The sequence below is a fragment of the Centroberyx affinis genome, unplaced genomic scaffold (assembly GCF_046629955.1).
Source record: "Centroberyx affinis isolate AG114_WGS23_722 - 3 ecotype Tasmania unplaced genomic scaffold, CSIRO-AGI_Caff_v1 ptg001854l_1, whole genome shotgun sequence".
In the NCBI taxonomy this organism is placed as follows: Eukaryota; Metazoa; Chordata; class Actinopteri; order Beryciformes; family Berycidae; genus Centroberyx; species Centroberyx affinis.
Genome location: NW_027280233.1, coordinates 156,014 through 179,264, shown reverse-complemented (window position 1 = coordinate 179,264; position 23,251 = coordinate 156,014). Strand labels below are relative to the sequence as shown.

General features: G+C 40.2%; 1 protein-coding gene across 1 annotated transcript; it reads left to right on the top strand.

Moving 5' to 3' along the window:
- Nucleotides 1-253: 253 nt before the first annotated feature.
- On the top strand, nucleotides 254-3,118 carry LOC139653011 (ankyrin repeat and protein kinase domain-containing protein 1-like). The gene is made up of 4 exons (XM_071529954.1): nucleotides 254-347; nucleotides 691-724; nucleotides 1,343-1,583; nucleotides 1,864-3,118. The coding sequence occupies exons 2-4, from the start codon at nucleotides 706-708 to the stop codon at nucleotides 2,903-2,905; spliced, it is 1,302 nt and encodes a 433-aa protein (XP_071386055.1). The 5' UTR covers nucleotides 254-347; nucleotides 691-705; the 3' UTR covers nucleotides 2,906-3,118.
- Nucleotides 3,119-23,251: the final 20,133 nt, after the last annotated feature.

Below are 23,251 nucleotides of genomic sequence, written 5' to 3'. Positions count from 1 at the left end.
CTCATTAGTGATGCAATTAAGAAATTATCTTTCTGGGAATTTAGAGTTGTACTCTTCAGAGATTAGAATTATGCATATGACCTCAGGACTACTGTAACTGAGTAAGTTTTGTCACACTAAAGACTGAACTTTTAAGATTTCATTCTCATACAGGGGTAATTATTGATTTGCACTGCATTTCTTTGATTACATAAATTCAGGAGAACAGCGCTTGCCTATTGTTCTTTTTTGCAGACACTGTGAGGAAAACAGAGACTCTGAGTGAAGTCCTGAAGATCCCAGGAGCAATCCAACCTGACCGAGGACAGAAACCAGACTACCCCTGGCTGGTTTCTCCTACACAGAAAGTGAGTTCTGCTTGCTACTTTAAAAATTACCATCTGTTACCATCACCTTTGCTGTAATCAGCAGGTCAGGTTAATGCTAATACAAGGAAATGCATTGGAGAATGTAGCACAATTTACAGAAAACAAAAAGAAAGTACAAAATGTATCTTCTGGCATCTATCTTTCTATCTCTCTGTTTCACTCTCTCAGTCAACACTGCTAAATACTATTGCTATTGCGCAGTAAAGTGATTTGCAAAATGCCCATACTTATAGCTTGATTGATAAGTGTGATTATTAACCACTTATGTTGATTGATGTCACAGCTATTAACTTTTGTAGCATTTCTTTCTTTTCTAATTTAGATTGCTTTGCCTGAGATGCCTGACCTTCCCTCAGGTAAGCACACGGGCAGAGAGAGATGGGAAATCATGTTCATTGCAGTACAAAGCCTGGAGGGTTGACATTTAAAAAGTGCTATTTACAGTGCTATCACATTTTTAATCAGGTACTGAAAAGAACAGTCAACTACTCAGAGAGAAAAGGAGAGAATAAAAGCTGCAACGTTAATTCAGCCTCTCAGATCCATTTACTCTAAAATGTTGAATAGATGAATAGATTCACAGTGCATTTATTGATCCACTCCACTGCCAGCCAAGATTAATTAAATTAAATAGTATGGGTACATTGGCCCAAACGTTCATGCAATCCCACTGATCCCTGATAAGATTCAGACACATCCCACAAGGTAAAAACTTCACACCCACAGCTGATATTGATTGAGTTTCAAAGCAAGAAGAAAAGCTTGATTTCCTGCCATTATAAAACAGAAGCACATTACACTATTCCATAGTGAAATGAAAGAGTGAACTCAATTTGATTAAAGCAAAAATGGAAATCTGGCAATTGCATTGGTTTGAAATTTAATCCAGGCATGTCTGTACTGTCTGTACTAAGTATTTGGACCATTTCTGCAGATGTTTTCTCAAATCATTCACTTTTACTTTCATGCCACAGATGACCAGCACGGCCGGGACGGCATTCTCTCTCTCCTGTCAAAGAAGGACTTTGACAGTTTCAGACAGTCGGTGAAAAGAGAACATACATCCCTGCTCTTTTCAGATAAAAATAGTCTCCTCCACTACACCGTAGCCAGTGGCGATGCAGAGAGTGTCCAGCGTGTCCTGAGTCTGGGTGCTGAGGTCAACTGTCCTAGTGCCAGAGGTTACACTCCTCTCATTATTGCTGTTCTGCACAGGTCTGTATAAAGAAACGTTATTGGTGCTCTCCCGGCTGTTTTGATTGGTAGAATGCCTGGCAGTTCTTGTAAGGTTAACCAAAAACAGTCCTGTCCTTGGATGAGCAATAGCATTATAACAGCAACAGCCTTACAATATCCTTTATCTATTTGGATCTGTTCAGCCCTTTTGTCTCAAACTTTCAAGTGTTGGGTGAATGGGCTCACCTTCGATACTCAAAGTTAAAACTTAAAAACTTCAAGGAATACAGTACACTAAGAATGAACTTCCTCTCTACAGGCTTCATGACATCATCACTTTATTGCTGGAGCATGGGGCAGCTGCCACCCAGGGAGATGAGGACCAGTGGACACCGCTCCATTTTGCTGCTCAGAATGGCGATGACAGGACTGTCCGACTCCTGCTGGACAAAAGAGCGGTGGCAGATGCGAGAGAAAAAGCCGGTTGGATGCCCCTCCACCTGGCCTGCCAGAACGGCCACGAGACGGTGGTCCGACTGCTGCTGTCTCGGCTGTCAGAGGAGGCGGCTGGGGAGCGGGAGGAGGCGCAGGGGAGGACGCCACTCCACCTAGCCTGCGCCTACGGGCATCTCAGCATTGCCAAGCTCCTCCTCTCTCAGGGGGCGGACCCCAACGCCACCGACCGCTCTCACTCCACTGCGCTGCACTTATCCGCTGAGGAAGGCCACAACAGAGTAGTGAGGACGCTGGTGAAGAGCGGGGTGCGTATCGACAGCGTAGACAGCAGAGGCCACACTCCGCTACACCTGGCTGCTTTGAAGGGCCACACAGGCATCTGCAGGCAGCTGTTGTCAAACGGGGCCAGCCCAGATCCCAGGACCCTCCAAGGCTGGACCCCCATGCACTTGGCTGCCGTCAGGGGCCACGAGGCCACCGTGCTCCAGCTGGAGAGTCAGGGTGGCTGCGTGAATGCTAGGGGTGAGAATGGATGGACTCCCCTCCACCTAGCCTGCCACCAGAGCCAGCAGGAGGTGGTAGCTAAGCTCCTGGCAGCCCAAGCTGACCCAAACGTGACAGAGGACAGCGGGGGCTGGACGCCGCTGCACCTAGCGTGTAACAGTGTCAACTTCCCAAGTGTCCTCCAGCTGATCTCACATCATGCAGATGTCAATGCAGTAAACTGGGGCAAGGCCACAGCTTTACACCTGGCTGCCCAGCATGGCTGTGTGCCAGTCGTAAAGGCCCTACTCCTGAATGGGGCGGACGGGACGCTGCTGGACTCATCTGGATCCACGGCTCTCAATGTGGCCCAGAGGTGTGAAAGAGGGGAAGTGGTGGAGCTACTGGAGAAGAAATGCTGACCATGACTCCATGTGGAGACAGGAATATGAAATAGAAACATTACAGTACAGTGAAAACAAGAATGAACATACCTCTTATAATGTGTTCTTTTGTTAAGACTAGAGTTAGACATTAGAATTTTAGTACAGTTCCTCAACAGAGATTTTTGAACAACTGTTTTCTTTTTTTTCTTCTTTTTTTGGTAGATTTAAAGCACCTTACACCTTTCATTTTCTCAAATCATTTTACTTCAAATGAACAGTCTATTGCAATTTTTTACAAGCAAATTAGCTTTTGATTCAATTTTGCTAGTACCTATACTTTTGCTGCAAAGTAACAACAGAAATGTCATTCTGCCTTGTATTTTTGTATATTTTATTCATTTATTTATTTATTTATTTTAAACCTGATGCCAAATCAGGCATTTATATTGATAATAATACCTATAAAGTCTGCAAAATCCTAGAGGGAAATGGCAGCGAGCCAAGACATGGGGTTAGCGTCAAGTGAAGCACATTACAGTGGGAAAGCATATATTGATTCTTCTCTTTGAGCTATCTTGCCTCCTATGTTTGTTTTCCTGGATAATGGAACTAATGCTGCTGCCAAGTATGGATAAATACATGTAAATATAAATGACTTGCTTTCATAATGACTTATAGAGGTGTTATTTTAATTAAAGGAGAAATGTTTCACTTGCCAGACTATGAATGTATTATGTGTTTATTAACCTGATAACAATACTGATTAAAAAGGTAGTGGGTCACTGTTATTGGCATTATTTAAATATCATTACTGAACCTTTCAAACATATAAATGCATGTATGTGTTATGACATGGCAAAATTGATGGTAGAAGATAAGTTTGATTATCATTCATTCCCTACCAATTGAGGAAAGGACCGCCCAGCTTGTGCGTAATTTACCATGGTGACGCCTATTTAAATTCAGTTGAAATGCATAGATTCTTGAGTTATATTGACCGGCACATTTTTATTGTCCTGTGGCCTATTTAGATATGATTATGAAGCTAGCAATGTATATGCTGACTTTTGTGACATTTGTCTCTGTCCTCATCAAAGTGAACATAGAAGACATCTTTCTTTCTTTCTGTGGCAGTGACATGTTAGGCTGATGTACAAAGAACTAATACTCTGGTAAATTATCCACTAGAGTTTGAAAAGCAACTGTCACACTATCAAAAGAGGCTCTCTGAGAGAGGGCTGTGTATTTCAGGTTGGGACTGGAGTATGATTTATCGTTGAAAGTGACCCTTTTACTGCAGCAAAGATCATTTGAAGTCTTTGCCTTCACTGGCTTAAAAATTGGAAGTGAACCATACTTGTGTGATTGCTATCTAAACAGTCTGATGACAGCTTAACAGTTAGGAATGCCAGCCATTTGTGGCATTCACTTAGATTTCCTCTTTATGACAGATACAGTAGCTAACCTGTCTGACAGCGTTTTTCTCCTACTACTAACATTCACATGTTTTTTTCTTCCTGATACTGGTGTGTTCCCCTAATAAACAGGTGTCATGTACAGTATGTAAAACACATCTGGGTACACAAATTAATGGTTTGTATGCAACCATAATGTTGTTCTGATTGGCAATTCCTGCAAAATGAAACTCAATCTCCCAGCAGCATCTAATCAAGGCCACCTAAATCAATGGTGCTGCCCCAACCTTTTTACACACAAGGTGGCACATCGGACACCTTCTATCAGCCAATAATTGGGTTTGCAGGAGCCTAACCTAATTTAATTTTCAAACAGGGAGACAAGCAGGAAGAGGATAATGTCATGCAAGTTGCTGCTGCTACAAACACAAAGAGCTCAGGAAAGTAAGAAGGCAGCTGTATCAACAATGTGTTTTTTTTTTCTTCTTTAATTTCTATAACAGAAAGTTAATGGAAAATTGTGTGTATTTAATATCTAATGTGTGTATATAATATGTAATATCTAAATAAAACAACTTACTTGAGTGTCATATTTTTCCCTTATTTTTCGCCATACAATTATTTCAATAAATCACTGTTCTCTGATCCCATTCAAACTCAATATGTTTTTTTCTGCAAAGTGCCCTTTTAACTCTCATGCTTGTCCTTTTACCTGGTTTTGTAATCCCCTCTTGTAGAATTCTTTTAAATTAAATTAACAGGAAACTTGCCTTCCAAGTTGCCTGATGGCCTTCTCTTCGATTGAACTAAATTCCTGTAGTTCAGAATAACTCAATAAAAAACTACAACCCAGAATTTAGCCTCGTGGAATGTTGGCGGTGCTGGCAGAATTTGCACTTGCACAAATTAAACAGACATAATAGTGCTGCATTCCACGGCTTAAAAAGGCTCCATGTTAAACTTAAAATAACTTTACATACCTAATTGTAACTTTTTAATTAGCAGTTCAGATCGTGGGAGTTTTTGGTGGCTTTGCATGAAATGGCAAATTATTATTGTCTGATTTTACATAAACTTCTATACACTGTTCATACTGTGTCTACCCAAGTTTGAGAGTTTTGTCATTTGCGTAGGCATTGTTTTATTTGCATGAAAATGAAAAAAACATGTTATGTTGTCCAAGCTACATGTTGCAGGATGTCACATGATGCAACCTTGATACACTGTTAAGAAAGACAAAGTCTGTTTGACATTTACAGTTTCCATCTCCACGATGCAATGTAATCTAGCTATTAAGCTCCTTAGAGGAGAGCCATTACATGTTCTCTGCAGAGCCCCTCTTAACTGGCAGGGTTAAACTCTCCACTGAGCCGTGGCCTGTGGTGTTAAGCAGCTGCAATCATGACTAATGCAGCTGGGTCTTTTGACCCAGGTGTGCTGCCTCAGCAGGGCCAAGCAGGCATCTAGGCAGGCATCTCTGGCCCTTGCCAGGATAATTGATTGAGTGATCTATCATGTCTCCAGGGGGATGATTTTTTCCAGAGTGATGATGTGGAAAACATTTCTCGCCCCTGTCATCTCTTAGCGACCTCTCACTCTGCAATATGACGGTGGAAAAACAGCCTTAGTCGGTCTCGCCAAATCCCCAAGGTTGTTGCTTGCTGCCGTGCAAGTGACTGCTCTTTTTTACCTTGGTGAACTACCATTCAGTTTACTGGTAATCACATAGCTTTTTGGTTAGTTTTGAGCCTTTTTCGTTTTTCACCACACTAACCCTTTGAATAAACACAATACACATCCATTTTATAAAGGTTAGTCTTTGTTGTATTACACATTCTCCAAGTAGTGATCTGTTCCTATAATGTAGTGTTTCTCAACGGGGGCGGTACCGCCCCCCAGGGGGCGTTCAGAGAATGTCGGGGGGCGCTGGAAGCAATATATTTGAAAGGGGGGCGTTGAGGTGTTCTTGGGGGGCGTTTGTTTAAGGCGAGTTTACACCAAAGATTCACGACGAGACGAGTTGAAACTACTTGCAAAAGAATGTGGTCTGCAACATTCTAAAACCTGCCAGTTTACACCAATGAGACGACGGTGTATCGTTTCCATACTTTTTACTTCAGTGTTTCTGTCAGCTTTCTGTAGCGCAGCTTCATGCTGCCTTCACGGGAACGGGACGTATTATCTATAAAATTTCACCAACATGGCGTTTACTGTGTCACTTCAGGAAAATGGACGCTCTCTTCCTTGGTATTCCCCGTGGAGGAAATTAAGAGTTTCTTCCTCTTGAAAGCATTCACTTCTCCCGAGGATAACGCTGTGTTATTGCCGTGGTTACAAATTTATTTAGGCATTTTCCACTGTCGGACTTCCCCGTGAAAGCATCTTAGCGTCTAGCATCCAGACACACACTATAACACTATTCAATTCAAGTGGCTTTATTTCACTATAGCGCCCAAGAGCGCCCGTCATTTTTAAATTGTTTAAAATGCACCAAAAACTGAAAATCAAGTTATCAGCTTTGTTTCAAGTTGTCATCGATGACCCGGAGCCGGAAAATGTATCTGGTGACACTGAGACGTTTGATTTTCCCCGGTTTAGTCGTCCACCGGTAACGTTAGATCTAAAAATGTCTTCGCCGGCTACGCGTCACGCTTTTAAAACCTTCTGGAAGCTGTCAGATTGTGCTGTGAGACAGAACATGACCCGCCGTGTGTAGTGGAAAGTTATGAAGGCATTGTGAGTTTAAGTCTTTTGAACGAAATCGCTTGTTCTTGCTCGATAAAACAAGACATAAGATCACCTTCACTAAACAGCGGGACCTACCTGGCTCTCACCGCCGGAGACGGACGCTGTTTTTCGGGAGGCAGTACGCCGAAGAGTCGGTAGGAGGACTGACCGGGTTGCGGCGACTTTTATCCATATAACGTTAAGTTTGGCAACTTTTTCCATATTTGTTTGGCGACTGCCTGATCTTATTACTGTGTGGGTTGAGGCGCTGGAGGTTTTGTATGGATTTTGAAAGCTTATCGTTAGCCAAGATAGGAAGGATCTGTTTTGTTGTCTGTGAATGTTGACACTTAAGTAAGGAGACGCCCTGAATCGCCTTGCCATGTATTTGGTACCAAATTAAAGGGAAAGTTGTTTTTTTAAATGGAAAAACTTGTGATTGTCAATTTCTTTTTATTTTTGAGATATAGCTGTTTGCTTGGAATGAGCAAGAAAATGCTGATTTAAGTGAGAATTCCCAGTGAACTGCAGCAACATTCTAGAATACTGGGGTCTACATCTTTAATAAGTCTATGAATAAAAGGAAATGTGAAATCCCAAAACATGGGACATTTACCAGGTTTAATTTGCCTGGAATAGCACAAAATAATGTCAGACCAAACTCCATTCAAAAATCTGCTAAATTAATTCTGCCCTATTTAATGTCAAAAAGTTACATGCTGCATATGTGACATAGGCAATGTGACATATGTGACCCGCGCAAGTCTGTTATTTGGCATTCAATGACATGCTTTTTAATGATATAACACAGAATAATAATCATACGAATACTACTACTAATAATAATAATAATATAATAAGAATATAAATAAAGAATAAATATAAAGGCCTAATATAAATATAATAAATAATAATAATAATAATAATAATAATAATAATAATAAACAGGATAATAATCAACATTAATATTCAGGGAAGACAATTAGCCTACATTTTATTTGATGGGGGGCGCTAAGGGACTTGGATAAAGGATAGGGGGGCGCTGGCCCAAAAAAGGTTGAGAACCACTGCTATAATGCATATCATCTAGAGATAAAACATGATATATTTACTGTGGCTCAAAGAAGCCCTTGATTTTAGTATTACTCAACAGCTGCTATTGAATGGCCTTGTTTTCTCCAGCATATTCTTATTCTTCTCTGTGTCTCCTGTTTCCTTTCCTTAGTGTTGTCATCGCACGCTGTTCTGAGATGATTAATGGTGAATCTCACTGCTATCTTTCAAGCCCAGAGCAGAAACCCCTACTCAATACCTACACTTCATGAATACCCTATACATTCTGTAACAACAACATCCCACACTGGAGAGGATTGCATGTCCCATATCTGCTACAACAAATACACCCGCAATCACAATGTCTCTCTCTCTCTCTTCTATGCCTCTTTACATCCTGCTCATCTTTCTCTCTCCTCTTTTTCTTTCTTCCACATAATTATCTCTTTTAGGTGTAGTAACCCATAATGAATCTGAAGGCATGATATTTAGGGATCCAAGCACCGCAGTTGCTCAAACCCTATGATTTACGTTAGGATTCTTCTTCTTTTTCTTCTTCTGCCTTAAAACAATCTGTACCACACAGACCCAGGCAAAACAAATAAGGTTTTAAATCTCCCCGACTACACAGCCAGAAACAAATATTCTGATCATCCAGATGGTGGCGCTATAAGAACCAACTTTACATTTTCTCTTTGATTCCTTGGCTCCAGACAAATCCATTGCACATACTGGTGTTCATTTCCTCCACAACAGTTTTTCCATCACTGAATTTTATTCAAAACTACTTCTAGCTATTTCTCCTGAAAAGTTCGACTCTCAATGCAATTTCTCACACACATCACATTATGCATCATAATCACACAAAATGTGAGGTTTGATGCATTCTCAAGCTTGATGACGAAGACACAAACAGGAAATGAGGCATAATTCGTAAATGCTTGATGCTAGAGCAACCATACATCACATCAATTGGGATGGGTACTGAAGAGCGTGAGACATTTGGTCACGCTCCATGGCAGGTAAACCTTGCAATGAGAGCTATTTTTTTAAATTTCTACTACAGAGTTGACTGTCTCCTCCAAATCTTACACACAGCATGATTGAGCTGCCTACATCATGCCCACTTCACAGACTTTCATAGACGTAATTGTCCCCCCCAATAAAATTGACGATTCACATGCGCCGTCTTTTACACGTGCAAGTCCACTATTTTCAATGTGGCCGCACTGCAGACGTGCTGAAAAGCGACAGCGTCATGGTCACGGTGCGCAAATGCGTTGGGAGGCGCAACCATGGTGTCCTGAGATAAAAATATCTCAACTTTTTGGAACGTCGCAAGCGCACCGCATGTCACATAGCCTGGAAGCCTGAAATAAGCCTTGAATCGCTCACCATCCAAACAAAGGTCCAGGATCTACCGATGATATTCGCCGTACTCTTGTATCTTTGCTAAATTCTATACAGCCAGTATCCTGGTGCTCGGCCAAATTCATGTGGAACATTCACTATCAAAACCACATGTCATCAATCACCAAGCATGCCAATCATATCCCAACCTCATCCCAAACTGGACTGCCTTGGTTTAATACCTCTAGCATTTTACTAGTCATAATATAATAAAAGATATCTTAAATTAGCATTTTGGCTAGTCATACTGTAATAAAAGATATCTTAAATTAGCATTTTACTAGTCATAATGTAGGCTAATAAAAGATATCTTAAATTAGCATTTTGACTAGTCATAATGTAATAAAGATATCTTAAATTAGCATTTTGACTAGTCATAATGTAATAAAGATATCTTAAATTAGCATTTTGACTGGTCATAATAAATGAGAGATATCTTAAATTAGTATTTTGGTTTGGTTATAATGTAATGAGAGATATCTTAAATGCTAATTTACAATATCTCTCATTACATTATGACTAGCCAAAATGCTACTTTAAAATATTTCAGATATCTGTAATGAGAACTACTGGAACTACCACTACTAGGCCTATACTGCTGCAACAGCTGTAGTAGTAGCAGCAGCAGCAGCAGCAGTGTTGTTGCTTGCCACTACTGACTAGCTACCACCTGGCTTAACGGTACTGCTGCAGCAGCAGGAGCAGCAGCGGATGCACCACCACATTCCCTGGAGCCCCTGGTAAAGCTCTTACTGTGGACTTTGACAACCCTATAAACCCTATAACCCTATAAGATAAGATAGAATTTGATTAATCCCCTTAGGGAATTTCAGGGAAGCTTGCCTTCCCACTGGGGAATTGAAACCCGGCCTCCTGCGTGACAGGTAGGGATACTAGCCATTATACTAACGCGGAGCACAAACTGTTTGGACTGGGTGGCGGGTTTGCATCAGCGGGAGGCGAACCGCACCGCGACCGCTAGGCCACCATTTGGACTGGCTGGCAGGCTTGCTTCAGCGGCAGACAAACCGTGTCTCTTCGTATCAACCACCAGCTCTTCAACGAACCACGTTTGCTAGCCGCTGCCGCACCTGTTTCAAACTATCAAAATCAACTATAAAAAAAGAACTTCAAAAAAAGCCTGCATGAGAGATGCGAGAGATACCACCAATCTGTTGCTCCTGCTCCATCTCTCGGTGTCTCGTGCTGGTTTTGACAGGATTGCGATCATTTGAAGGCTTGTTTTCACAGGGTCCTCATTTCTCTCAGAAACACTTTCAGTGAACTATTAAGTTAATATAAGAGAAAGTTTCCAAACGCGCCCATGAAGCATCCAATAGCTACTGGTCTGAAATGAGGGCCATGTAAAAAGGTTCCCAAAGAAAGCCTCTTGACGCAGTCCAAGCAACAGCTGTACCAGCACCCAGGGGAGCATACCTTACTGTGGTAAGGTATGAAGCTCAAGACCTCCAGCGAGGCCTTTTATGCCCTGAGCTGCAGTGACCAAATACGTCAGAATTCTGATTGTGATGTCATCAGTGCAGCTGAGACAGGCTCTGATTGGTAGAGCAGAGTCCAGCTCCACCCAATGATGTCATAAGCGGTTAGAATGGTGAAGCGAAGCTGTGTTCTGATTGGTGGAGGAGAAACAGCAGGCCAAGCCGCCGATTGAATGCCAAAAGTTTGGATTATTTGATATTATATTTAGCCTATTACGTAGAACTTTATCTCTATTTGGAGTAGGCTTGTAGATGCATGCATTTACAAGTCAAACTTTTCAAGAGCAATGTATGTAAAATAAGTCTACATTGTGCAATTGTGCAATGTGCAGTTCGATGTCACACATGTCCATTCTGAGGTGTGTGTGTGTGTGTTTGATATGTTGATATGCCTAAATGTTGTCTAACAGCCTTGAAGCATAGGCATGAAACCGCCCCCCCAAAAAAACAGATGTCTCACATATAGGCAAAAAAAACCCAAAAAACCTCCACTTCCACCTAGTGTGAAAAGTGTGTCAGACTGTGCTCCTTAGTGCCACCATCAGATCAACTTTGCAACAACACTTGTTTTTTTTTTTTATCTGTCCTGCGAAGTTGACTTAATCTCAACCAAATTTTACACACATAATTCAATTGCCTGCATCATGGCTACTCCAGAGAATTTTGATACAAGTAACCATTTGGCCAACACACGCAAATGAAGTTTACAGCAAAGATTCGCAAACCTAATAATTTAATGCTAGAGCAATCAAACTTCACTTACATACATATTTGCAAAGGGATTCTATAGTGTGTCCGATCACATTTGGTCATCATTTATAATGTTACTGTGAGGACAAATTGGCAATTTTGCAAATTGTGATATCTCAGGCATTCGTGTGTGTTTCAGCGGGAGGTGGCCCATGGGCTTGGACCACAATGGCCATTTGCGGCTACATTTGTTGTTTCCTGCTGTTATCTATGAAGGCTGGCTGGAAGAAAATTTGCATCATTTACTCATTCCCCACATTGTTTTTTAGAAGCAATTGGCTGCACAGGCTAGCATGCGCTAAGGTTCATTTACTATGAAATGATCTCATAGCATATCTTGTCACAGGCTGAATAAGTGAAGCAATCAAAGCTTCTGTCAGAGATGGTAATGGAGCACTCCCACTGAGGTGAGCTGGAAAATCTCATTCTCACTCTCCTCAAAGCAAGTGCAGCAGAGCATTTTTGAAGTTAATAAAAGATAAAAATTTCCACATGTTGCTGGACGGAAGAGACTAGAGAGGTTCTCTGCCTCTCACAGCAGGTTTCAAACACATTTGTAACAGCAGGTAGAATTTCAGAGTCCTTGTTAACAACTCAGCCCAGCACACTACACACAGAGGGACTAATGCCTCTCTATTGTGTTGTAGTCTTTGTTAGTCTAGGCACACCAGTAAAAGAACACTGTTTATTAGTAAGCTTACAAAGAAATTAATGACGTGTTGTAAATATTTGAACTATTTGGCTTGCACAAGTATCATTTGAAATACATAAATAATTGGAGGCTTTTTTTCAAGACAATATGCAATTGTGGGGCTGTTTAATTATTAACTAGATTCAACTGCTCATGACTCATGAGTAGCGTGTTCACTTTTAACGTGACCAATTCAAGAGGTGGATTTTCTGTAAAAGTTAAAAAAATGAAAACTTTGTTTTTTAAAAGGTTTCATATACCCAATGGTCAACAGAATGTTTTGGAATCAATGTTCTATCATAAACAGCAGTTTCACTTTACATTTTGACTGAAATGAAGGTGACATGAACTCAGTGCTGATGAGTACTGTCATACTGTATGTGTCTGACATAGAGACTGAAAACTATTCAAGGAAATGATGTTGGACAATTCAGTTTGGATTTGTAAGCATGAGCACATCTCTCCCAAAATTAGAAATAAAACAGTCAAGACTCTCATGATCAAGTCATCAAGACACACATCTTGGATCTTATGCTTCAATTAGAGACTGTCTTAGTGGACACAGATGGGTACATAGGGATATGGGCATATTCTGTGCTCATAACTTAAAAACTACAATGAAATAAATCTTAGTTAGCTGTAAAAGGTCAAACTAACTTCATTATTTACATGTGACAGTGAACACTATAATTAAATCACATTTTTTGTTTTACTCTGTGGTGGATGCAAATATTTAAACTCTTATTCGGGGATGAAATAGAAACTTATAATTATACCCCCTGGCTACATTTATCCAACACTATGTAAGTGACTTTTTTTGTTCCCCATACAAATGCTACATCACTAGTCTGACTGACATGAAACTTGCTACAAATTACACTGATTGGCCTAATGAGGGCACTATAATTAAAGGTCAAAATGTTTAACTCAAATGTGATATCTCAGACACCATTGGTCCAAATTTGATGAAACTTGGAGTAATGATGCATTTGTCACTGTGTTCTGGTGTTTTTAAAATAATGGCACTGATTGGCCTGGTGGGTGCGCTATGAAAAGGGTCCAAATTGTTTCTCTTCTTTTTTTTCTCTAAATGGCTTTTTTCTTGCAAGGACGTTTTCTGAGGCTTTTCTGGCATCACTTTGCACGACACTGCCTCTGATGTTCCTCTACAAATTACAGAGGAATTAATTCATCTTTTCAACATCTGCTGCTCTAATATCCTTGACATTATTGCAGCTTACAAAATTAAAATAGTCTACACCTAAAGCCTTGCCCTAGCTAAATGAGCACACTCATTGGCTTAGAGACAACGCTGTAAGGCCAAGCACAATTGGAAGGCCACCAAGCAGCAAATCTCCTTTCAGATTTTAAGACTTAATTCAGTCTTGTAAGAAAGCAGTTATGGATATGAGAGTGACCTTCTTCTCAGACATGATATTTAAGAACTACCGTAACAATGTTATTTTCAGTGTTATTAATTCTGTTGTTGCCTCCTCTAGATACCCTCTAGACTCTAAAGGGTATCACATTGTGCAGGGGAGGCCTCTAAACTTTAGAGGCCTCCCCTGCACTATGTGAGACATTTTTCACTAAAAACATGGAAGATATAAGGTTGAATATCCCATCCCCTGTCCTGGACCTGTCTATTATCCAGGTTCATTCTGCGGCATTGAGCGTATCTTACTTGAACTCCTGGAGGAGACTATCTCTAACATGAAGTCTTCCATCTGCCCTCTTGCTCTGCTCAAAGACGTTTGTAACACTGTAGGCCCTAGCATTTATTGTTAACAGCTATCTAACTTCTGGAATTTTCCCATCCAGTTTTAAGCATGCCACCGTTCAGAAACTTAATTTTATACCTATTTCCAAACTCCCTTTTTTATCTTAAGTTGTAGAGAAAAGTATTTTTTCTCATCTATTTTCTTTCTTGAATTTTAATAACATTTTAGACCACTCCATAGCACTGAGACTGCTCTCCTAAAGGTCACAAATGACCTTCTTTTGACAATCGATACAGGGGATTGTGCAATTTTAATTTTTTTTTAAACCTCACTGCAGCATTTGATACAGCCGATCATATAACTCATGTACTTTCCTGTCTTCATCACTGGTGGGCATATCGGATACGACACTAGGCTGGCTCACGTCTCATCTTTCTAATACAACATTCAAAGTATAATATAATTGTATAAAGTGTGTATAATTCTTCCTCCTCCTCCCAATTTATAACCTGCGGCATCCCACAGGGCTCTATTCTAGGTCCCATCCTTTTCTCCCTGTACATACTGCCTCTTATTATGTCATAATATCCAATGTGCTATTGCTATGCAGACGACACCCAGCTTTACCTCACTTTGAAGCCCAGGGACCCCAACTGTCTTGATAGTCTCCATGAGTGCCTTTTAGACATTAAGAGCTGGATGTCTGAGAACTTCCTCCAACTTAATGATGATAAAACTGAAATTGTTCTTATCGGTCCTCCTGGATGTCACAATATAATCTGCAGCAGACTGATTATTTTACCTATGGATGTTCTTTGACCCTAATTTAACTTTTGACACACAGGTTAAAAGAGAAGGGTCTAGCTGCAGCCTGCAGACTCACTACAAGACATGCCCCCACCGACAAGAAACGCCCCCCACCGGCTACGTCAGTACAAGAAACGGCCCCTGAGAATATGGTGGCCGAAATGGGTCGGACAGTTGCAGTTCCGCGAAACTGGCCAAAATCTGTTTTGTCGCCGATGTGCATTTCCTTTTAAAAATAAAATCCCCTAGAGGCTGGCACTAAAAACACAGTTGTGAATTGTGAAATCTCTGTAACTAATAATTAATAATGTAGCAAAATGTTTAAGAGGACGACGTAGGCTGTTTCTGACTGCAGAAATCCAGCAGGTGGCGTAATAAATAGAAAGGTAGGGGGCATGAGTTTTATTAAAAATATAATTTCCTTGTCACTTTGATATAACAGAGTACTTTGCATAGAACTTGGAATTGAAAATGTCAAATACATTTTGAAATAAAAAACAAAACAAAACATTTCTTAAGTTTAAAAACTCTTGGTTTACAATTGGGCTAATCCTAAATTACTAAAGAATAACCCCACCACCAAAAACCAAATTGTGATTAAAGTAGTCTAATTGTATACTTAATTCACTGATAGAGCTCTTGATACAAGAAGTAAGAATATACAGCCCCCACACTTACAATGACGATAGGTTTCTTCTATACATTTCCTTATTCCTCTCCTGTAGATTCAATTTCACGCTCATGCAGCTTTACTTTGCAGAAGGCAAAAATCATATAATTTCCTATGAAAACGATTGTTTTTCAACTTGCCATTGATAGCTTGCTAACCACATATCATAGCATCAGAGTCAACTTAGCTACGTTAAGTTGCTAACCAAATAGCATAGAATCAGTGGTCTTTTGATAGCCAGTTAGCTTCTAGCAATCTCCTCTGCCTTGAGTTTGAAATACCCACTGAAAAGCTGTCGTGATGAGGGGGCGTTTCTTGCACTGACTAGTCGGTGGGGGCGTGTCTTGTAGCGAGTCTGCAGGCTGCAGATATACCTACTTGGGTTAAAAGGGTTGTGCAGCCGTGCCTTGTGCAGCTGAGAACTATTTCAAAAATGAAACCACTACTATCCTCTCTGACTTAGAGAATGTCATTCATGCATTTATTTCCTCTTGCTTAGATCACTGCAATTCGCCTTACTCAAAAGTCTCTGTCATGTAGAATGCTGCTGCAAGGGTTCTCTCTAGTGCCAAACCTAGAGACCATATGGTTAACTGGTTACTTGTTAGTTTCGGAATTGATTTTAATATTTTACTGATTACCTTTAAAGCACTGCATGGCTTAGCCCAAGATACTTTTCTGACCTTAATTTAACTCTCTACAAGCCAGAGTGCACCCTGTGGTCCCTCAGGCAGAGTCCTCCTTCTTTGTCCCATAGTAAAGACTAAAGACTGAAGGAGATGGAGCGCTCTCCATTAGAGCATCCTATACTGTGGAACAACCTGCCTGAGAGCTAAGGCTAGCTAAATCAATTCAGGCCTTTAAATCTATTCTTAAAACTCACCCTTCTGTAGCAATACTTAGATGTTTAATTTATTTGTTCTTATTTATTATTAACTAATTTGTTATTGACTATACTGTCCTGTTTTTATGTGTTGTCCTTTTTGTCCTCTGTAAAGGGCTTTGTAAACTTTGTTTTTGAAAAGCTGCTTTACAAATAAAGTTTATTATTTATTGTACAACAAGGCCAGCATAAATAAAGAATCACAAAAAAAAAGAAAGAGGAGCCATACTGAGCATTTCAACAACTCTGGAGAACATACACTTTAAAAGTATTACTCTGCAGGTTAATAACAAGAAGTAATATTGCTATTGTAGACCAAGTGCTTTAGAGATTGCTGTCATAATGTCCAAAACTATCCCTGCTTGGACAGACTGCCAGGAGGACTGAGCAGAGAGAGTAGAGAGGAGGGAATTAAACACCACTCAGATATGTATCTGTTTCATTTCCTCTTGCCTTCACCCCTTGTCCTTCAGGCTTCAATAAAGATTACATTCAACCTCCGCAGATGAACGAGAATTGTTTTTCTCACGGCCTGCCCCTGAACACCACACCACAGCTAATCCTGTTGCTGCTCACACACCTGTCACTCTCCAACAGGCAGAGTGTGGCTCTCACTCACTCACTTGGATATGCATTATTGACTATAAGTCATGGCATGTCACACAACACGGTACACGGCACACCCATTTACTGTGCTGCATGACAGGGTACAGCACCCTCTAGACTAGTATATATGATGTTTTGTGCATAACAGCTGAAGTCTGAAATCATGTCAGGTACCTTACAAGTCCAATAAGTCAACTTTTCAGGTCTAAAAACCTAAAACTGGTTAATTTTGCCATGGTGCTCCCTCCCCTTTCAATGATAAAAAATACTATATTGTGCAAACAGCTGATCTTGAGAATTAGAAAGGGAATCTGTTTTCTTTAAACAAACAGAAATGATACCCCACTCTTTTATAGCCAGGATCTAGCAGAGAAAATGAATCAATACATTCAATACAAGCACAGATTAAGGTGAGACTAGTATTTTAGACCTTTGGAGCCTAAAACTCTCCAATAAGGTACACTGTGTGCTGAGGATAGATATTCTATTGAACTTTTCATCAACATTTTAAAGTTTCAGAATGATGGGTAAGAATATAATGTACTTTCCAGGACCTTCCCTTCATGGGAAAAAGAAACTTCAAAAAGATTTCATTCTCTGGAATGATTCACTCAGAATCATTTAGATATTGGCTATAAATCTCTCTCTCTCTCTCTCTCTCTCTCCCTCTCTCTTTCTCCCCTTCTTTCTCTGCTTTTGAATCAGGGCTTCAGATACCCACATAACTGGATGACAGCTATGTCACAGTAAATCACACACTTTTAATGACCGTCAAGCAGCATCTCTGATGCCTGGGCCTCAAGGATGTTGATGTCTGGTCCTTGGGCTGGATAGCTCACAGTAGAGCACAGGCTCTCAAACTTTATACTAACGACCCCCTATGGATACACACAGGGTCTGTGATGCTGATATGACAAGCAACAAGCCTGAGGATGTCAAAGACCCCAGGGTTGAGAATTGATTTTATGATTTAATTTACTATATTGCGATTCTTTATATATTAATTCTACACTGAATGTACAACATATTAGAGACATTTTTCTGATATTGAGTTGCAGTCCCTTTTACACAATTTACATCTCAACTGTCTCAAAGCTTAAAAATCCTTTTCTAACTCTGCTTCTCTTTATCTACATCTCCTTCTTTATATATTAAATTATACACTGAATGTACAATAGAGACATCTTCCTGATATTGAGTTGCAGTCCCTTTTGCACAATCCAAATCTCAATTGTCTCTAAGCTTAGAAATCCTTCTCTAACTCTGCGCTCCTTGTGATTGGTATACTTAATGAGGCAAATCAAAATGAGGGATGATGGCTTTTACCTGGATTCACCTCCTGAGATTAAGCTCCCCTAATATTTTGCACATTCAGTGTGTACCTCCTATTGCCGTAACATATGATACCATTTCAGATGTTCTTGTTGGAACTCTTCAATGAGAACTATATGGTTCTGTGTAGCTCAATGGGTAGATCATGGGACTTACATATCCAGGGACAGGGATTCGTTTCCACCGGGCCCAACCATACTAAAAATGTATGGTCCTGTAAGGCATTTTAGAAGTTTCCACGCTGTAATACTGTATGTCACAATATTACAGAGCTGCAGAATATAACTCAGAGTTTGAGGACACTAGACCTTGATTACTGAGTCTAGTTGTTGGTAATAGGGAAGATCACTTGACCTTGGTCTTGGATCAGGCTTCAGAAAATTTGCTCTATACGGGCCAGTTTCACAGACAAGGTTTAAGACTAGTCCCAGACTAAAATGCCTGTTTGAGCTGTCTTAACTCAAAGCGACTTGCACAGAGTTATCTTAAAATAGTCGTAGATTTAGCCTGTTCTAGATTAAACAAAGCCGATTGCAAGAGGGAGGATTAGAGCTACTCTAGGACTAAATTTAAGCTTAAATTAATCCTTCAAAGAGGCAGGTTTAATTTCTGCTTAGTACTGTTTGTGAGGGAGCATGGACTATTTGGAATATCTAAATGAAGACCAACTACAGAGGCCAGCCAGACGAGTACTTGTGGATAGGAGTAATCCATTAAATTACATACGCTTTCGTATGTACAAAAATGCATTGGACATAATATCTTTGCTAGACTTTCCTCTCTGTCTCAAAGAGGAAGGCCTTTACCCAATTCTCTCCAAGTTTTGATCACTTTGAGGTTTTTGGCATCTGGCATCTGGAATCTTTCATAGTGAAACTGGTGATTTGTGTGGTGCCAGTGAAGCAACTGTCTGTAGAATAGTTCACAAAGTCTGCAGGGCCATTTGTGAACTGACGAGTCTTTACATCAAGTTTCCTGATGCTGCTGGCCAAGCCAACTATAAAGTGCAATTCTATGAATATGGGCACTTCCCACTATGGGCACTGTCATGTTCCCATCGAGTGTCCATCAATTCCTGATGCTGAGGAGTACAGGAACCGTAAGAACTGGTTTTCCGTCAATGTTCAGGGTATATGCACTCCTAATTTAGAGTTTTCAAACATTGTTGCCCGTTGGAAAGGTGCGACTCACGATTCAAGGATTTTTCTCAACTCTTCATTGTGTGCTCAGTTTCAGAGAGGACAACATAGTGGACTACTACTTGGTGACAGTGGACATGGTCAGAGTAACTTTTTATTCACTCCATACATAAATCCCACAACAGCTGAGCAGCAAAGATACAACAGAGCTCATATCTGCACTAGAGGGATGGTCGAGCGTATGTTTGGAGTATGGAAAAATCGATTCCAGTGTTTACGCAATACACTTTGTTTCAAGCCAAGAAGATGCTGCAAGGTGATCATTGCTACAGCTGTGCTGCACAACCTGATTGCGGTCCTGATCCTCCACTGAAAGATCAGGATCAAGCAGATGTGCCCATGGCTGAGGAAAGCAATGACCAACGAGGACTTGCACACAGAGTTGCTTTCACATTACAGCACTTCAACTAGATGAGATGCATTTAAATATGGAATGGATTCATTATGGCTTATTTTTGCTTTGATAATGTTTGTTCTGTACAAAACTAAAATAGTGTGCAGCAAAATTAAATGAGTGACTAAACCAAGGCTGATTTAAAATGTAGTTTGTGGTGATTAAAATACTCACACTCATGAATATCCAAATGACAAAACATTTATTTTTTACATATCATATTGTTCACCATGGCTGGTGATCACAATTGTCTACAAAACAATTCAACCTGTAGGAATTCTCATTTTCATTTCATGTTCTTCCTTCAGATATTTCATTTTATACTCATGAAATTCTCTGGCTAACTTTTCATGCATGGTCATCTTTTTTGTTCTCTGCTGAAAGGTGGTGGCAGCATCTTCTCTGCATCCAGCAGATGGAGGGTACACACTCACTGTGCACTGGCTCTTCCAACCTGTTCAGATTTGTTTCCTCTGGAAAAAGAACACCGTTAGAAGCACAAATAAACTCATACGGTCCTTAGAATGAAAGAAGAATAAAGATTGACACAGACAGTGGAATATATTTACCAAAGGAAGTAACCAATTTACTTTCTTTGGTATATTTACCATTTGTGCTCAGTTCTTCATCTGAACCGTCCAAATGGTCATCGTCGGGTATACCATCCAGAGGTTGCTGGTGCTCTATTATTCCAGACAGCAAGTCACTCAATTCATCAGTCTTGTATTTTTTTGGTGGTCCACCACCAGTATTAAATCACTCTCTTCTGATCTCTGCATTCTCTCTTTTTAAAGCCAGTTTAAGGTTCTTCCACAGAGTCTATAAAGGCAGATATCATTCAATATAAGTTATATCACAAAAATATGAATATGAGAAATGTGAAATACTGATAATAATGAAGATATCTCACCTGAAGTTGTTGTACTGTTCTTGTGATTACATTTTAATTTGCATTGAATTCTTACTTACTTACTTACTTACTTTACTTACTAAATTTAAGCCATGTTCATGAAAGCTACTTAAATGTCCTAGTTTAACTAGTACACATTAAGGCCTACTCCTGGCTTGCACCCTGTCTGTGAAATCGGTCTGTAATGTATTTGCGGGTCAAGGATTAGATTTATCTTGACATCCACAACATAAATATGTCACACTCACAATGACGCTGTGACCTCAGCAGTATTAATACTGTTCTATTAGGAATGTTAAAATGTTAAGATGTTGGAGGAAATCATATCAAAGCTGGAATAATGAAGAGTCAACTGGAAAGAGAAACTCAAATATGCTATGGTTTTAGCCACTGATAGGCTTTAATTCAGCAATAGATATTCATTAAATGCTTGCTATAGCCTCTATTGGCCCGCTATGCACAATGCACAATGTGTGAATGCATAATGAAACAAAAAAAGGCTATTGGTGACGCTACTTAGATAAAGTAGCTGGGAGCATTCACCCAGGCAGGTCTGACCTGGTCAGTTGCTTGCCTTATTAACACATTAGAAGGCCAAACAAACAGATGTGTTTCTGTCTCTGTGGCTCAGCTGTGGCATAATGCTTCTCATATCCTGCTTTTAGAAAAGGGGGAAGAGTGGAAAGGAGGGGGGTTGCAAGGGAGTGGAGAGGAAGAAAGGAAAATAAATTGAGGGAGTGTGGAGTATTGAACAAGGATAGAGGAAGAAGAAGAGAAGGGGGAGTGAGGAGACAGAGAGGGAGAGATGGAAGGACTCATCTCACCAAGTGTGTGATTATGGCTGTGTGCACCGAGGGAGCTCTCCAATCTCCCACATTCACTCCCAGCACAATTAACAACATCCCCCACCGCTCCTATACCAACCCCTGGCTTCTGATTTGATAGATTGTGTTAAGATTTAGATTGATACCGTGCCTAGGAGGGTTAAATGATTACAAATGACTCAGACCCATCTCCATAGACGTCCACTAAACCTGGAAGGAGCCAGGTGGAGTCAGCTGGTAAGGAGGCAAAGGGGAGAGGGAGGGAATGAGCTGAAACGTTCTGTTTTGAGATAGAAGCTGGCACTTCAATCATTCACTCTCTCAACATGGGTTCTAACACTGTGAATCAACCCAAGTTTGTAGAATCAGCGCACCCACAAGACTTGAGGCATATCAAAATCAATTTGCTATCATTTCCTTGTCTTACAATATTCCCCCCTCAGGCCCATGTTGAGATTAAACAGCCTCCAAGTTTTGAATTGATTTTTGATGAATTGATTAATTGAGTTTTGATGTTCTAATCTAATAAATTAACTTGCCTCCACCGTGTGATTGATTTAATTGTGTCACTTTGGAGGAGGGACTGCTTCCTCCCTAATAGCATGTTGATTGCCATTGCTTCACTTCCTCTAAAGATGCCAAAGATTGTGTGTGATTACAGATGAACAGGCACCCCATAATCACCATTCATCTTGATGTATAGCTTGCATTCTCTCTCAATCTGTCATGTGAATAATTAGGAAAGCAGGCTCTTCATCAAGCGACAGCTACTCAATGCAGAAGTCAATCCATGAAGAGACAGTTTTTGGTTATGAGAGGCAACATTATTTCAAAGACAAAATTTAATGATTTGGATTTTATTGTCTGTCTTTTATTTTCTCTCTTTTGGTCATTCTTTATATTTATATACTCTCTAATCTGAGCCGTTGCTGTTAGAAAAAATGTAGTAGCCTATATAAAAACACTCACTAAAGTCAAAGTAATGAACATTTATTATTCACGTCACGATAGGATCCTCTGCTACCCTTTAAAAAAGCAAATGTCCCAGAGGGGTGTCCCAAGATCCCCAGTAGCCTACCACTCATTGTTTAAGCTAAAACAAACTCTGTTATATGCATCATCATTTCTGTGCTACTCGGGAAGAAAAGTTCTGCAGCTCCCCGTTCCAGCAGCACTGTCTAGTAATCTCTTCTGATCCCCTCTGTGTTATGTAGTAGCAGTAGTAGGCTGTGTCTATACTAAGCAGACAGTTCAGACAAAAATCCATAAAGATCATTCCACAATTTCATCACATTGGGAACAAATGACAGTGCAGAATACTAATTTATGGTATCAAGGACACACCCATATGGTAGATTTAACAAATTAAAACATGCTTTTATCCCTGAATCAAGAAAACTAGCTACTAAATGAAAAGATAAATGCACACTAAGATGTGCTAAGACAATGTGAAAACTGGAACTCAGAAATCACAGGAAGTTGCGCAGTAGA

Coding starts and splice junctions, on each gene's coding strand:
- LOC139653011 (XM_071529954.1), top strand. Junction 1,584..1,863: donor ATTATTGCTGTTCTGCACAG/GTCTGTATAAAG, acceptor TCCTCTCTACAG/GCTTCATGACATCATCACTT.